Here is a 17900-nt window from a genome sequence, read left to right as displayed (position 1 = left end):
AATTTTAAGACATGATATACTGACAAAGCTTGACAGGCGAGACATAATTACATGTAATTCTTGTTAAGCTAGGAGTGTTTTCCCTGCACAGTTACTGACATATATTGAAAACTGATTAATGAATATTAACAGGAATTATCTCTTCCTTTAATGAACCAAAATAGATGATACACAAAATTGGGAAATCACTTTTATTCGGTATTTGGTGATTTTGATTGATAAGAAAAATTTTATAAGGTATATGGTATGATATAAAATGACACAAAAATGAAATTATGACACTGTTTTATCTACAGATTGGAGACCGAAGTTTCCATTACATTACTGTCAGCTTGTATCATGCTGAAATATCTCTACAACATGGCACTGGACATATTTGATAAGTAAGTACACAGCTTTAACAAGATAACTTTATATTTTCAATGGTAACTGTAATGATGTTTGATATTTGCCTTTAAGCTGATAGAGAAAATTGCCTGACTAATTGATGAAGTAAAATTTCTTAGTCAATTTGTTCCAGGAACAGAACTGCCAAGTTTGAAACTTTGAAATTAAAATGCTGTAATGCAATCGAGTTAAGATACCGATTATAATGTATTCTGAAAGCATTCAAAATGTCTTTTACTTATAACGACACGAAATAATAACCTGTGAAACCTGTAGTATCAAAAAATCAAGTTAACAAATAATAAGTACTCTGAGGCCTATTTTAAATTGGGACCTAAAAGGTCTGACTGAAACTATTGAATACATATATTTTATCTATTGTATGTCCAGGCCTGGGGTAGGGGGAAGCCAAACACAAAGCACAGATTCCCCAGCTCTGAAACGTTACACCATGCTACAGACTTCCAGAGATGATGGTGTACAGACATCACCAAAACCCAAACGAGCGTCTACAGGAAGTATCAACATCTCCCCCACCACGAACCAGGAACAAGTGATTGTACATCCTGGGGCTGTACTCTCGATCTTCCACCTCCTCCCAGCCATAGAGCATGAGTCCAGCTCTAGGGTTAGTAGTGGCAAGAGTTCATTAAGACATAACCAGAGCAGTTTGGGGCCGATTTTCTTTTATGTCATTATACTACCCACTTAGTAAAGGGTTGGGATATATAAAAATGCTTTGTCTGTGTATCTGTCAACAGCATAAAAAATATTGTATACAAGGTATCTTATGAACCTTTCAACAGATCTGGTTGATATTTACAGTATGTTATCATAATATTAAGATCTAGAAGTGTACACTTGATCAAAATTTGGTGGTCATCGATAAAAGAGTGAAAGGTCACATTTGGCCACTATTAAAGTAATATATCTGAGGAACCTCTTTGAAATAGCATTTTAGTAACAAAAAGAAATTCGTGAAAATATGATTTTGTGAATATGTGAACAGAAAAAATTTGTATCTTCCTTCACAGCTGACATTATCCCTGAAGCTATACACAGCTAAGCTGCTACGAGCCCTCTTACACACCGAGCGTAACCAACAGATCATGTGTGAGAACGGCTTCCCTCATGAGCTACTAAGTCATGGCTATATAGCTCTAGCGGACGAGCTTCACCCCTTACACTCCATACTGAGGGCCATGTTTGAAAGGCTGGCCGCACAGTCACTGACTCCTAGAGATCTGAGGTACTTTTTTCTTTGGTCAGATTTGAATATACACTGGTAACTGATTGTATTATAGGAGGCGATATTTGTAATGTGATTGTAGCAGTTTACTATGTAGTGTTTGTATATCAAAGAGGTGCAAAGTCTATTTACTCCAAATTATTGTGACATAAAATGTAGTTTAGAATCAATTTTGATAATGTTTTGCCTAAGAACAGTTTGTTACCAGCACCTTGCATTGAAGTGATTCCAAATTTGTATGTATATGTTGTTCTCATTTTAAATAATCATCAATATGTTCACAGAGATTTTTCCCGGTTAGGATCCCCATTGAATTGTCAACCTGTGGATGAGATGTTTGATGGACCCACTCAAAAGACTTGGAACCACAACTGGCCTCTAAGCCGTGCACCCAGTATAGAGGAACGACGTACACCTGTGGAGGTCGTCAAACACCTTCAAACAGCCGGGGGTGTCGTACCACTCACACGTGTCAAATGTCTAGTCTCAATGACCACTCCAAAAGATGCAAGAATGCACGGGTTGGCCGTAACACCAGCCTTTGTGGAATTTGACATGAGTGCTGAGGGTTTTGGGTGTCTATACTTGCCTAGTATTGCCCCTCAGGGCCCTCCGACTCCCTCAGTGGTGTCGGGTGTGGTTGGTGGGTCAGACCCCATAGTGATAGGAGGAGTGGGCACTGGGGAGAGAGTGTTCCCTCCACAGTCAGGCATGACTTTCTCAACATGGTTCTGTGTGGACAAATTCTCAAGCACAAGTGACCCACACCCGGTACGGCTTCTGACCATTGTACGGAATCTCCAGGGGAGGGAAGAGAATCTCATTTGTCTTAGTGTCATGTTAACGTCAAGGGAGCGTTCTCTCGTAGTATCAACACAGGAGTCAACATTGCCAAACACAGGTAAAATTACAATGTGGTAAGATACTAACAAAGGTAAAAACACTTGTTACATAGTGCTAAGACAATCACACAGGTAAAATTACAATGTGGTAAGATACTAACAAAGGTAAAAACACTTGTTACATAGTGCTAAGACAATCACACAGGTAAAATTACAAGGTGGTAAGATACTAACAAAGGTAAAAACACTTGTTACATAGTGCTAAGACAATCACACAGGTAAAATTACAATGTGGTGAGATACTAACAAAGGTAAAAACACTTGTTACATAGTGCTAAAACACTAACACAGGTAAAATTACAATGTGGTAAGATACTAACAAAGGTAAAAACACTTGTTACATAGTGCTAAGACAATCACACAGGTAAAATTACAAGGTGGTAAGATACTAACAAAGGTAAAAACACTTGTTACATAGTGCTAAGACAATCACACAGGTAAAATTACAATGTGGTAAGATACTAACAAAGGTAAAAACACTTGTTACATAGTGCTAAGACAATCACACAGGTAAAATTACAATGTGGTAAGATACTAACAAAGGTAAAAACACTTGTTACATAGTGCTAAAACACTAACACAGGTAAAATACATTAGCTGAGAAAGCACCTGTTATATGCAGAACTACTAAACACAGGTTAAAACATAAGTTATCATAAGTGAAAACGCTTCTTGTTAATATTAATTTTCCATGATTGTCAAATATTGAACTGGAGTTGCCATGATTTACAGAAGGATCATTTATTTTGTATCCAACTGCTTCAGTTTTATATTTGATATCATTTTGTGTTCATCTAATGAAGCAGGTAACCTATAAGCTTAATGTGTGGATGAATTCCTCGAAGTAGAGTGGATGTATATTGTACACATTGTCAGATAAGCCTTTTTTGTGGTATTGGTTTATTATATAAGATTATTCTTTATACAAGTATTGTGGATTAATGATAGCTTAGGTTCTATATCATATTGTTAGAAAAGCAGTGTTTCATTATTCTCGGTGAGCAAGATTAAGTGGTTATGAATTTCATTGCTAAATGACTTTTATCTCTGGCTATTTCAGTCACTGGTGTAGAGAATGAACCAGAGCCAGTCTTGAATGACAACACAGTGCGATTTTGGTACCCAGAGCTGACACAGGAAGGACAGTGGCACCACCTGGTGTTGATATTCCACAGAGCCGGTATCATGAAAAACAGCAGTGTCAGTCTGTTTGTAGATGGGGACCATGTCAACACACAAAAAGTAAGTACAAAATTTGTAAACACGCATATATTGATGAGTTTTATAAGTCAATAGAATAATTTAACTTAATGGACTTGTCCTTGAAAAAATTTTCAAATAATTTTTGCAGTTCTAGGAAAAACAATTATCCCTGGCTGTTACCATAATTTGGAAACAAATATCAAGTTTCAATATCTGAAGACAAAAACCACAACAATGTTTATTCCAGATGTATTTCAGGAAAAATTAGATTTGATTTAGAAATGATAGAAGTCCTGTATTAATTTGGTATTGTTTGTGTGTAACAGCTACATTACATCTCTCCAAATTTGGGAGGGGGCGGTACTGCCAGCCCCACCGCCTTCACCTCTGTATTCGCCTACATCGGTAGTCCACCTCAACTACGCAGAAACTCACGCCTGACCTGGAGACAGGGCCCTTGTCACCTTCTAGAGGACATTGTCACTCATGCTGTTGTTGCCAATATTTACAACCTGGGGCCCACATATCTAGGCAGCTTCCAGTCACCTGTCCTTGGTATGTCAAGATATTTTGTGATTAGGTACCTATATCAAAATAAAGGTACCTTTAGTTATCAGTTTGTCCATCCATCTGTCGGTAAATCAAGAAGGCTAACATTTTCATGGTACTATACTATGATATGTAGATATGCAATAGGCCTTTCTCAAGGTCATTGAGACACAAACGATTGTTAAAATTTGCTATCTCAGTATTATAGGAAGGCATTTGGTGAAGGTGACTATTAAGGTCAGACACATATCATGGTCCCATCAGATGAGTCCCTGGGGATTGTTCTACTGATCTCTGTTTCTGATGTCACTCCATGATTGCCTGAAATGTTCATCTATCATGCATAAAGAATCATCATATGTATACACTACTCTTCTATATTGTACATGAAATGTGTTCTATTTCTTTGTTTTTTGTGTCGTATCATATTAGAGAAAATCTATTGTGGAAGACACATAGCAGAGGTCATGATTTTGACATTTAATCTGTACTTATACAAGTTTAAGAACAATATTTAAAATTTAAGTTATTTTCATGTCCTTGGCTTAATTTGCCTTTTGTCTTATCACTAAAAATACAATTTACAATTTAAGGAAAATCAAGAATTTAGAAACAAAGTTTCTTTTGAATTGCAGAAGACAGTGATACTGTTGTTGCCCTGATTGCGGAAGAGAAAGTTGTGTTTGGTGTCCATGCACATGCTGTTCTCCAGATGACCATTGCCAAAATCAGAAAAGTCTACAATAAAGTGGACAGCAAGTCTATAGCTAAACAGCTGGCTATGTCCACCCATGACAATGCTACACCTATCCGTCTTCTCCACAACTCCGCTGCTCACCTCAGCGGCTTGGCCCGCAGTCTGGGTGCCATCCTCATTGGTTATCTTGGTAAGGCCATCAAGTTGCAAACTCTTATGGGGCAAAATTGTTTCACATATTTGTTTATAATGCTGTTATAATGAATGATATTTCATGCTCCCACAACAAAGTGTTTAGAGGCATTTGTCTTACATGCATATATTTTTTCTATGAAGTTTTACAGGTTTTTCCATTCATTTGTTAATTGCCATGGGATGCTGGTACCAATGCTGTGCAGTCAAAATGGAAAATTAAATCAATATATTGCTAAAACATTTTTACATGCTTTGAACTTGCTTTTAACTCTGTTGGTTCCATTTCCCTCAAAGTGGGAATGGGGGCTTACATGTTCCATGTTTATTCTTACAATCTGACCAGGTATATACTGTACAACACATGTGAGATACACAGATAGTTCATCAGCTAAATGTATTGGAAAATTTTTGTTTTGACTTTTGTTTCATGCCTTATAAATAGCTGTATATATTATTTTGTATGATGATGAAGTTCTGTAAATTTGAAATTACTTTCTTTAATTTTGTAGGGGTCAGGACCTTCTGCCCCAAACCTGTAGCCAAAATGCTAGAGAATGTAGGAGGTGCTTCAGCTCTGCTAGGGCTGCTGGCCATGGCTACTGATGTGGAAGGGCTATATGCAGCAGTCAAAGCCCTTGTCTGTGTTGTCAAGAGCAACAAGACTGTTCTCAAGGACATGGAAAGGATACAGGGTTATCAGGTACTACCTGGAATGTGGAGGAGTGAGAAAATAGATGGTGTTCAAGTATTCCAATCATCTTATACTAGTAATATGATATTTGACTTGATTAAATATTGTAACAGTATATTTGCATCAATGAATTATCAGTTTGACTTAATTACTACCCTGTGAATCTGCTAAAATGGACATCACATGTATACTTCCTAATGGATTTAAAATGTACAACTAATATCATGTTACAGACCTTGGCCATGCTGTACAAGAAGAAGCAGCACCTCCTGAACAGCCACATCCTACACCTTACATTTTCCCTCATCGGCACGGTGGACAGCGGCAAGGAGAGCTCTGTTATTCCAAACAGGAAAGCCTTTGAGGACCTCCTTTGTGATCTGGAGGTAAATCTCTCTGACTTTTGATATTTCACCGAAATGAAGTTTAGTAAATAATTCAATCTTTTGTATAGTCACTTGATAAGCATGTGATATGATTTTATTAAAGCATTGAACTGCTTTTCATAGCACACTTCATTAAATTAGTCTTTGTCCAGTTGGCATTATCAGCCAATAACTGCTAGCTGAAAGCAGTTCAGTGCTTATATTAACAGCTTCAGATTTTAAAGAATCACTATGATTAATGGAATTCAAGTTTCCCTGCCATTCTTGACTGTGAGCCTGTTAACAGCTCTACCATGCTGTTGCACGTAAAAAAAGTGCGTAAGACAATAGAAAACCAGACAAGAATAATCATTGTATTACAAATATTTAATGTAAAGTAACATTATGAAAATGCAAAATATAAACTGTCCGTCTAGTTTTTCAAAAGAAAAATTTGTATATAATATTTTTGCCACAACTGCAGTGTCCTTCACTTGGCACATTATTAATGCACCGGTTGGCAGTTTATGAGATGGTAATGCTCAATTACTGTTGGTAAGGTTATATAGTAACAATGTGATGGAGTGGTAAATATGTATTTATATCTGTAGGGTGGTTAACATTTGCCACTACAATATTTATGACAGGAATATATTGCTACTTTATACTGTGAGATTTACACAGATTTGTTGTTTGGTAGGTGTGGCATGAAGCACCATACGATCTCCAGCGTTCACTGTATGAACATTTCTACGAGCTGTTGACAGAATCAAGGTACGTTCAGCATACATTTGTCTGTTTCAGAATGAAATGCTTCAGCATCAATACAGCTACTTTGTTTACAAGCTAATGCATGTTACACCGCTCGTTTATTTTTCCTTTACCTTTTTGAAATTAGCATCCAGCTTGGTCTCCATGTGTTAAGCATTTACATTTTACCGTGTCATTATCTTTAAAAAAAATGATGCATTTTGCTCTGTATATTTTAAGTTGGCATGAGTTTATAAATGTTATTTTGAGAGTTATTTACATTGTGTGGTAGATCAACCCCACAATATCACTAAATGAATTTTCAGATTTTGAGCCAAGCCCTTCAAGATTTTGGTTACAATCTCAAAAATTAAAAAAAAACAGCAATTAACTGGATCCGATGAACATTAGTCTGAACAATATTTGGTTCCTATTTTAACCCCAAGTTTAAATTGGTACCAACAGGGAACTAGAGGTTACTTGTTACTGAAAGAAGAAACGTAAATAAAGCATACTTTTAGAGTGATATATATACATCAATGTCCTCTTGAATCAGTACAGAAAAATAAGTTTACAAAATTAATTGTGTATGAAATATGAGTAACCGTTAGTATATGGTACTGTTCTTATTTTAGCCGCTCGATACGTCAAAAGAGGTGGGTAGTAGATCAGTGTATTCTGTGTAGTGATGAGGTTCCCGTTATAGTCAACCGGTCTTATCTGATGTACATGGAAAAGTATGGAAGTCATGCAGCAGACCACTGGGGTTTTCTCTGGGATCTCCTAGCGCAGGGAGATTCCCTGTGCACTTTTGTCTGGGCCAACTAGAGGGAGTACCTGTAATATAGAAAGATTTAATTGTGTCAAAGTTGTTGTAAAATAAATAAAATTAATAGTTTTGAATTGATACAGTCATCCACATTAAATTTGATTCAAGTTTAATTCTATTCTTTATGATCTGTGTCATGACTTCTGCTGAAATTATAACTTAACTTATTTTAACATAAAAAAAAAGAGGGGATGAAAGATTCAGATATTGATGAGAATTTGGTATCAAAGATTTAATCTGCTTTGTATTCTGTAATGAAGAGCATGTTAAATTGGTTGTCATGAGCTGCAGATAAGACCGGTTCAGAATAACATTTTGTATTTGTTTAATATGTGGAAGTTGTGATCACATCCTATTTGTGGCTGGTTCTAAAAGTAAAAAATTGTGAAAGATGAACAGCAATATCATTCTCAAAAATTTGAAATTTTCCTAAAATAATATGATTCCCTTTTTTCCCTGGTACAAATTTCTGTGTTGATAGAGTATTTAACAATCTAGAATCAAACATTACATTTTGTTTATCATCCATTTTAAAATTGTTTTTAATTGAACCGAGAATAAATTTACCCTGTTTTGTGTAAAATCAGACCGTATTAGTGGCATGGGGACGAGAAATAAGGGTTCAAGTTGAATAGATTTACTTGCTTTCTGTTTACTTTTCAAGAATCTTAACTATATCACATCAATAGTTTTATCAACAACAGTTCACAAAGTAATAGCTACTTTCTTTTTAGACAATTACCGCACACATAGTGACACTTTTTCTTCCATTTTATATGTGCACATATTTCACTCTATCTTGCAATTCAATTTCCATCTTTGATTTATTTGACTGGCTTTAAGACTGACATAGAATATAGATTAATCGTAAATCATGACAACTTTTTAGCATATTAATTCTATGAATTATCAATAAGCAGAAAATGTTCACAAGTCCAGCTCCTATGCAAATTAGTATCATTGTTTGACAAATACCTGGCTATGTAATGTGCCAACACATACAAAAAACATACATACCTAAATGTTTAATCACATGGCCTATAATAAACATGACACTAATCGTCATGTTTAAGAACATTATCTCCTCAATAACTGTCCTGTTGGAGAATTCAATATTGATCTTTCTTATAAGTGCTGCATTAGCTCATCTTTTTGTAGAAACAGCATTTCGTAATATAGTATACAAACCTGTGTTATCAGTGGAATGACGCATGTATACAAGTACATTTTATAACATGTGTTTTTATCACCTCTACCCCTCTGCAAACATGAATCAGGTAAAAGCTTAAATGGTGCATTGTCATCACTTTAGCTGTAAGTAGTGAGAATCACTTTTTCAAAATATCAATAATTAAATTAGGAAATGAAAAACTAAAGATTTACAAAATAAATATTCTATTTGTTTAGAATTAGTACATTTTAGGTAACCACTGCACTATATTTACTCTATTTTTCTGCTGAAAAAATTACATTGTGATTTTCAGAAACCCCAGTACCACAATTGAAACAAAATAAATCCCAGTTTCATAATTATATGGAACATTGTGGAGTTCCTTTTATTTGAAGATGAAATCTTTTCTGAAATTTCATAAAACATTTATCTGAAATATTTCCGTATATTCTACCATATAGAAAACTACATGGAAAAATATATTTAAGCATTGATGTCAATTTTTTTTAGTTTCATTGGGGTATGAAAAAAAATTGTATGAAACTAAAAAACAATTGACATCAACGCTTATAATTAATTTTAAGAAAATAATTTTTTAATTTAAAACATGTTTTGTGTACAATTTTACTGGTTTTATGTGGGATTCTTTTTCTCAAATCAATACGCAACGTCAATTGTCGTATTGTGACGTCACATTTTTCGCGCCATTCAAGGAAATTTTTTTTCATAGTGGTATGAAAAAAAAATCTCAACCAATCAAAAAGCTGCATTCTGCATACAAACAATGGAAAATTAATTATATAACTAAGTATAAGAAAAATAAAACAAAAACCAAGATTATCCGCCAGTCCTTTCTGCCCTCTACGGCTTCTTCAAGCAGACTCAATATTGTGAACCTCTTCAAGGATGTTTAAATAAATTTGGTTGAAGAAGGATGTACCGGGTAACTCCACATTAAATTACAGTGAAGAATAGATACAATCAAATTTACCAATACTTTGCTGAGTCCAGCAGTTTTAAGGAAAGCTACCCCAATTTGTGATGGTGTAGCATGTCCCTACTGATGATAATGCCTTTATTCCCAGGTGGGCGGTGCACAGGTAAGGTTGATGTTTATACCTGGGTGTTGTGCATGGCTAAACACGGTCTGCTGCAGCTTGCATTGGTTTGATATCTCATTTGTGTAAATTGACATTATTTTGAAAGTTTCATTCTTTCAAGCTGATTGTTCTGTTCATGCTGTTTGAACACAAGATATTTTATATGGAGATTTCACATGTGTTTTATTTCAGGGCTTTGCCTTTTATAAGGGATTTTTGACATGTTGACAGAAAGCAGAACTGCCAGGATTTAGTATTATATTAGTAATGATGAGGACAAGAGTAGACTGCCTGAGAGACCTATATATAAAGACTCCCTTTCTTTCTGAAGACTGCCCAATACTATTTTCTATATAATGTTTGTGTTAAGCGACTCCCTGCCTATCCTGATAAGCGACTGTGATTTTACAGTCCCTAAATATTCAAACGTCTGTAATAAATGACTTCTGAAATGACTCCCTGGTCTTTTAGCTGTGATGCATGAACGACGCCTGCTACAAATCTGTCAGGTCATTTACAGCAATAAGCATGTTAAAATATTAAGAGCTCTTTCTGGTGATCTCCTTTGTATAGATTCTGTCTAATATTAGGTATCTCAAGTGAAATGTATGAGTCAATGTCTGGAAAAATATTTGTTAAATCGCTATGATTGTAAGCAGCATTTAATCTCACGAGAATTCATCAGCTGATAACAGGGCAGACTCACAGAAGATGCGAGTTATTCTTACATCAGAGGAGAAAATTAATGGAATTGAGGACTATTTCAGGGTGTTTCTGTATACAACTGGCTGATAAGTTACGTGTCACTGTGTTTAAGAAAGTGTTACATTAATAAACATGTGTGTCAGCTAGTACTACACAGTAAGATAACAAGTAATTGGGGACAGATGTGGATATTGGTTTAATTATCAGTTTTTAAAACTACTGTAACAGAGAATGTACCTTGATTATTCAGCATATTATGTAAAGATATTTTGTTTTAATCAATAAATATTTTCAACACATGCTCAACTTATGTTTAATACAGTTTTCTTCAATGTAGATATTGAACATGCACAGTGTACATTATTATTTTTATATACAATGTCTCACCTGGTCTGTGTTAAGTGACTCCGTCGTATGTTACCAAAATTTGAAAGTCCCTTAAGACAGTCTCATGCTTGTTCTTCATCATTGCAACATACTCACCATACAAAATTTATTTTCATTTCTCTCGTCCAGAATATTAATACCTTCACTCTGTCTAGTCACGCAGGAAACACTTCGCTTTTTTGTCCAGACTCTTCATTTATATAGAAAATAATGTAGATTAAGGTATAGTTGTTGGTTATTTTCTTCATTTTGTTTCCTATGCCTAATCATCTTAGCAGATATTTAGTTTCATTCATCAACTCATTCAAAAATATAATTTAAATGTTTGAGAAGTACATCAATTATAGTGTAGTTTTAGAAGCATGTTATGTAGAAAATTATATATAAAAGACAGGCATTTGAAGGTTTTCTGATGAGGATTTCATGTGTTCTGTTATCTGTGGTGGCCGATTGTTGAGGTGTCCTGACACTTTATCACTAGCCCTCCAACTCTGGGTTACCAGTTCAAAACCCACGTGGGGCAGTTGCCTAGTGCTGACCGTAGGCCGGTGGTTTTTCTCCGGGAACTCCAGCTTTAGCTTTTCTCCACCTTCAAAACCAGGCATGTCCTCAAATGCACCTGGCTGTTAGAAGGACATTAAACAAAATAAACCAAACCAAACCAAAGTTCTGTTATCATTCTGAAAAAATATTGTTTAAATATATCTTACAACAAGAATACAAGTATGTAAACAAATTTAGCTACACTCTTTGTACATGAAGCTACTTTAGTATTACTGGTAAATCTAATCTATAGGTAATTACCAGGGTAATTCAATTTGCAGAATAAAATTGCATTATAACTATTTATCAAATACCTCCCATCTTTAGGAATTTTGTTTTTGTAACAAGAAGATCAGCTACATAACAGGCAACACACATTTTGTTCTATGATTGTATAATAAAAAAACTTTGTACATGTAATTGTCAAATATCTTTGAGCAAAACTCAAAGTACAAAATGAAAATGTGAAATGGAGTCTAGTGGTAGCTGGGAAATCTGCTATTGGAATAGTAATAGATGGTGTTTGCACCAGTACATAGCTTCAGTGTTTAATTTTGTGGGGCAGAAGACAATACAATGTGGGCAAACCTTGCTTTAATAACATATGGTATTTGGAAATTAATTTGATGTGGCATAGAGTGTTTCAGAGTGTTATAACATAGATTTCTGGTTTCAGTAGTTAGAGAACGAAATCAGTAAATATATGTTCTGAAATTTTGTTATAATGTAATGTTTGATTATCACAATAAATATTACTGAAATGTTCATAGATTTACATTTGTTGAGACAATATCAATATCTAAATGAGAAATATTGCGTTTAGGAAGAATTAATATTCTGTGTTAGATCTGCTAATACATAAGCTGGTTTATGAGACATGATTTGATTTGTAGATTTTGATTTTGTAGTGACCAGGTGAGCAACTTCCAGCTGATGAGAGATATCGGTCTGACATCAAGGTTACTCCACATCCTCAAGGACACAAAGCTGACGGAGGCCACCATTGACACCATCACAAATGTTGTGTATGTCTTATTACAGGGTCCTCCTGACCAACACAGCCTACTCAGGTATGTCTTAAACACTTCAGGTACTTCTTAATGACTTCATCAGGTATGTCTTAACGAATCTGATGTATCTTAACAACTGAACAGCTGAGTTAGATATGTCTTAAACACTTAATCTGGTTCATCATAGTCAATATATCTGAATAACATTAAGATCAGTCTTAATGACTTCATCAAGTGTTTCGTAAACACTTAATCAGGAATATCTTGACAACATATCCAGTATGTTTTTAACAAATCAATCAGATATGTCTTATGAAATTTATATGTCTTAGCTAAACAGACATGTCTTAATAACTTAAAAAGATATGTCTAAATGACTTTATCAGATATGTTTTATCGTGTCTCTTAATTACATAACAGATATGTCTTAACAACTAAGTCGGTGATGTCTTAGATTAGGATATGTCTGAGTAGACGTAATCAGGTACATGTTAATGACTGGTGTGTCTTAATTACTTAACATATGTCTTATCAACTCAGTCAGTAATGTCTTAGATTAGGATATGTCTAAGTAGACATAATCAGGTACATGTTAATGACTCTGGTGTGTCTTAATTACTTAACATATGTCTTAACAACTCAGTCAGTAATGTCTTAGATTAGGATATGTCTAAGTAGACATAATCAGGTACATGTTAATGACTCTGGTGTGTCTTAATTACTTAACATATGTCTTAACAACTCAGTCAGTAATGTCTTAGATTAGGATATGTCTAAGTAGACATAATCAGGTACATGTTAATGACTCTGGTGTGTCTTAATTACTTAACATATGTCTTAACAACTCAGTCAGGAATGTCTTAGATAAAAATGTGTCTCTGAAGAATGAGGTATATGCAGCCTCATTTTACCATATATTTTAGCATCTCCTACCACCTACTTAGGCAAGTGTAAGCTGAAACATGGTATTCTTAACTGTACATCTCCTCATTTGAATTTCAAATGCTGTCTTGTTGGCATTTTCTCTAAGAAGCAAAAACATGTGCACTATCATCAATGTTTCAGAATGATCCAATGTTGTTGACCTTCATCATCAGTAATGATTTCAGTATTTTGTTGAAGTGTGTAGTATAATCTTTGATTGAATGATTGGATTCCACAGACTTGGTCAGTTCATCGTGTCAACACTACCTCAGATGTCCTCTACAGAGAAGAACATCAGCCTCAGTAGAGTTAACCAATCAAAGTCGGCTCCTACCACACAGGGAGACAACTCCACAGGTAAACACACAATTACAACGCTCACGTAAAATGTCATTTTACCTACAGATTTGACAAGTAGGAGAAAATGAGTTGAAAATTATCTATATATTTCAGTATGTCATTGTTTTTTCTCGGGTATAGAATTTGGGTTCAGAACTTTGACAAGGCTCCATTTCTGACCAAACTACTACACAAATGGGGAAGGAATTCTGAAAAAAAGAAATATTAGTTGAAATGTCAATACATTAGCTATTCATATGTGTAAAAACCTTAATGTCAGAGTAAGAAGACTGCTATTTGTTTACTTTATCTTCACAGGAATTTGTCATTTACATATTTAATAAAAATAAAAGTATGAAAACTGACATTAAAAAAACTTTTGTGTTACTAATTTCAGGGGGAGATGGCGAGAAGATTACTGTGTACACAATCAAACTGAGGAACACTTGTCTGGAGATCATCTTACGACTGCTACAGGACGGCAATTCAACAACGGTCCATTCACAGTCAGTATTCTAGGTGTATTACATACAGCTTCTATTGTCGAGGTTTACAGCCACGGTCCATTCACAGTCAGTATTCTAGGTGTATTACATACAGCTTCTATTGTCAAGGTTTACAGCCACTGTCCAGTCACAGTCAGTATTCTAGGCGTATTACATACAGCTTTTATTGTCAAGGTTTACAGCCACTGTCCATTCAGTCAGTATTCTAGGCGTATTACATACAACTTCTATTGTCGAGGTTTACAGCCACAGTCCATTCCCAGTCAGTATTCTAGGTGTATTACATAGAGCTTCTATTGTCAAGGTTTACAGCCACGGTCCATTCACATTGACATATCATAAAAGTATCTTTAGCTCACCGGTTACGAGTAACCGAGAGCTAATGCTGTCACCCCGGCGTCCGCGTCTGCGTTGGCGTCCCACCCAAAAACTTTAAAGTTTTTGGAGTAAGTTTTTGGAAAGCTTGTAAGTCCAAAAGTATACACCTCATGTCCTTCTAAGTTGGTTTATATATTCATTAGAGGTCTAGGAGTGATGTTATGGCAAAATCATGCAGAAAAAAAATGTGATTTTTTCGCATTTTACCATTTTGTGGACTTAATTTTTTTGGCACCAAAACCTACTTTAAAGTTTTTGGAGTAAGTTTTTTGAAAACTTGTAAGTCCAAAAGTATACACCTCATGCCCTTCTTATTTAGTTTATACATTCATTAGAGGTCTAGGAAGGATGTAATGGCAAAATCATGCAGAAAAAAAATGTGATTATTTCGTATTTTACCATTTTGTGGACTTAACTTTTTTGGCACCAAAACCCACTTTAAAGTTTTTGGAGACCAAAACCCACTTTAAAGTTTTTGGAGTAAGTTTTTTGAAAGATTGCAAGTCCAAAAGTATACACCTCATGCCCTTCTAAATTGGTTTATACATTCATTAGAGGTCTAGGAGTGATGTTATGGCAAAATCATGCAGAAAAAAATTGTGATTTTTTCGCATTTTACCATTTTGTGGACTTAACTTTTTTTGCACCAAAACTCACTGTAAAGTTTTTGCACCAAAACTCACTGTAAAGTTTTGGGGGTAAGTCCAAAAGTATACACCTATCACCCTTCTAATTTGGTTTATACATTCATTAGAGATCCAGGAGTGATGCTGTGGCAAATCGTGCAGAAATAAAATTGGCATTTTGGCATTTTACTATTTTGTGGAGTTACTTTTTGTGACACAAAAACTCACTTTAAAGATTTTGGGGGTTACTTTTGAAAAGCTTGTAAGTCCACACCCTTCTTATTTGGTTTATACATCCATTAGAGGTCTAGGAGCGATATTATGTGACATACAATTTCAAAATGACATGCTTATACATACATAAAAAATGAATGCAAAGTGTGGTTGCATGCTGCCGCCGGTGAGCTTTCGCAATCATTGATTGCACTTGTATTTATTTGTAATTTAATTTAGATATTAGATAATACCCCCATAGACTGTTAAAAACTACCACAATAGGACACTGTAAGTTTCACTGTTCTACATACAGTTATAAGACTGTAGTTGTTGGTCTGTGATATCAATAAGTCTGTGTTGTTATACTTTTTTCAGCTGATATTTCATTTTCATAGACATTAAGGGATGTGATTGATGTTGCATAAAAACTCTTTTTTGTTGACTTTTAGCAAGATTTGCTTTATTGTTGCAGGACGTGTGAGGAGATACAGAAAGTGCTTGGATTTGATTGGCTACTACTGTTTGTACAAGGCCATGTCCACCGATCAACAGTTATCATGGCACTGCGCATTCTACTGCTGATGCTCCAGAATCCTATTGCAGTACAGCGGTTCAGGGAAGGCAATCCCGGTGGGGGCTGGCTACGAAACACTGAACCTGTTCTTAAGCAACATGTCGGAGTCATGCTAGGTGAGAATGCTGGTTGCACTCAATCTAATTTTATTTGAGTTGGTCATCATTTTATTGGATCCAAGTGCTACAAATCCAATTCAGGAAATATATGAAACTAAAATTTATAATTGTTGCAAAGACAAAAATGGCAGCAAAAACAACTTTTAACAGGAGAAAACAAATCTTAGATTTTTAAGAGATTAAAAAATCCAATTGTTCCCAAAAATAGTATTACAAACTTATTTTTAAGTTTTGATCAAAATGTTATTTTAAGTCAAAGCTGAGTACTCTAAAAATTTAAGTAATTGAAAAAAGCAAGAGAATATTCACTGCTTAGATATTTAACTGATGTATGTTTCATGATGTTTGTAATGATGAATTTCTTACCAATAGATTATTGTTCCATCTACAGGGTTAAACATTGGTACTAACAGTAAAGGAGGACAGAAGCGAGAGCTGAATAAGGAGATCTGTCGTGTACCAGGCTTCACTGCCTTACAATGGCTGCTCCCCAAACACAGCCACGTACCTGAAGTCTACTTCCTGTTGATGGCACTGTTGCTAGGACAACTGGTCAACAAATTACCTGCTGACTGCCAGGTATGAAGAACCTCATTAGCACTAAATACTGGTATTGCTTAATTTTCAAGCTTTTTTTATATTAAATATCAAAGTCTATTGCCTATGTATGTAGAATTTATGGTGTTTGTTTCAAAGATTTTGAAATTTTTATTTAAATTCTCAATCAAAATATTAAGAAATTCAATACCAGTATACAATCTTGTAAACTAATACATATATTTGCAAAAAAAAAAAAAAAAGTTTTTTGAGATAATTCTGGAATTTCCAATTCCACACTTCATGTATTCTTTCACAGAATTTGGGACAGGGGGGGGGGGGGGGGGGGGGGGGGGGGGGGGGGGGAGCTATTCAAGGAAATCTTCTTGATCTGGTTTTCATTAGTCGGATGTCTTGTTATCCAGCAAGTATTTGACACAAGTTACAGTTGGATGTCTGATGACTGTTGAATGTTACATATATTTACAGTTGAATCTCGATGCAGTGTGGACTGTGATATTTGGTGTACCGGCTAGCAAACCTGTGTCTATAGTAGCCAAGGAGAAACACACAGAACTGTGTCCGGATGCTGCGCTGGTCATCATGTCCATGATCAGGTCCATGCTTAACCTGGTAAGGCCTTAATCATGTAGGAAGACTACTTATGGCTATTTCAGTCTAACACTTACAGGATGACTTGAAGTTTGCCAAAGAGGAACCATGGGAAGAAGTGATTTTAATTAGAGAGAGGAGATGGGGGCATGATTAAATAAGAGGCGGATTCTGTATCTTTGACTTCAATTTTTGACCTTTAATGACAGATGTTGAGTTAGAGGTTAGCAAGATACAAGAGTAACCTCTGACCTTGAATTTGATCTTTGACCTTTAATTTGGAAGAGGTTTATTGGGTCCAAGTGTTCCCTTTGATCTTTATATTGATTTTTTACC

The 17900-nt window shown here is 35.2% G+C and overlaps 1 protein-coding gene across 1 annotated transcript in view; it reads left to right on the top strand.

Moving 5' to 3' along the window:
- The window catches only part of LOC117332779 (WD repeat and FYVE domain-containing protein 3-like), a 60091-nt gene that overhangs the window by 9084 nt on the left and 33107 nt on the right, over nt 1-17900 (top strand). Inside the window, exons 15-31 of the mRNA XM_033891814.1 lie at nt 297-383; nt 778-1015; nt 1422-1636; nt 1921-2537; nt 3599-3780; nt 4068-4296; nt 4926-5177; nt 5692-5882; nt 6107-6259; nt 6939-7012; nt 7624-7644; nt 12632-12793; nt 13896-14014; nt 14394-14502; nt 16195-16412; nt 16807-16994; nt 17442-17585. Of these exons, the coding sequence (XP_033747705.1) occupies nt 297-383; nt 778-1015; nt 1422-1636; nt 1921-2537; nt 3599-3780; nt 4068-4296; nt 4926-5177; nt 5692-5882; nt 6107-6259; nt 6939-7012; nt 7624-7644; nt 12632-12793; nt 13896-14014; nt 14394-14502; nt 16195-16412; nt 16807-16994; nt 17442-17585 (3199 nt within the window). The remainder of the gene's footprint in view (nt 1-296; nt 384-777; nt 1016-1421; nt 1637-1920; nt 2538-3598; nt 3781-4067; nt 4297-4925; nt 5178-5691; nt 5883-6106; nt 6260-6938; nt 7013-7623; nt 7645-12631; nt 12794-13895; nt 14015-14393; nt 14503-16194; nt 16413-16806; nt 16995-17441; nt 17586-17900) is intronic.

Source organism: Pecten maximus, chromosome 1 (assembly GCF_902652985.1).
Source record: "Pecten maximus chromosome 1, xPecMax1.1, whole genome shotgun sequence".
In the NCBI taxonomy this organism is placed as follows: Eukaryota; Metazoa; Mollusca; class Bivalvia; order Pectinida; family Pectinidae; genus Pecten; species Pecten maximus.
This window is presented reverse-complemented; position numbering and strand designations above follow the sequence as displayed.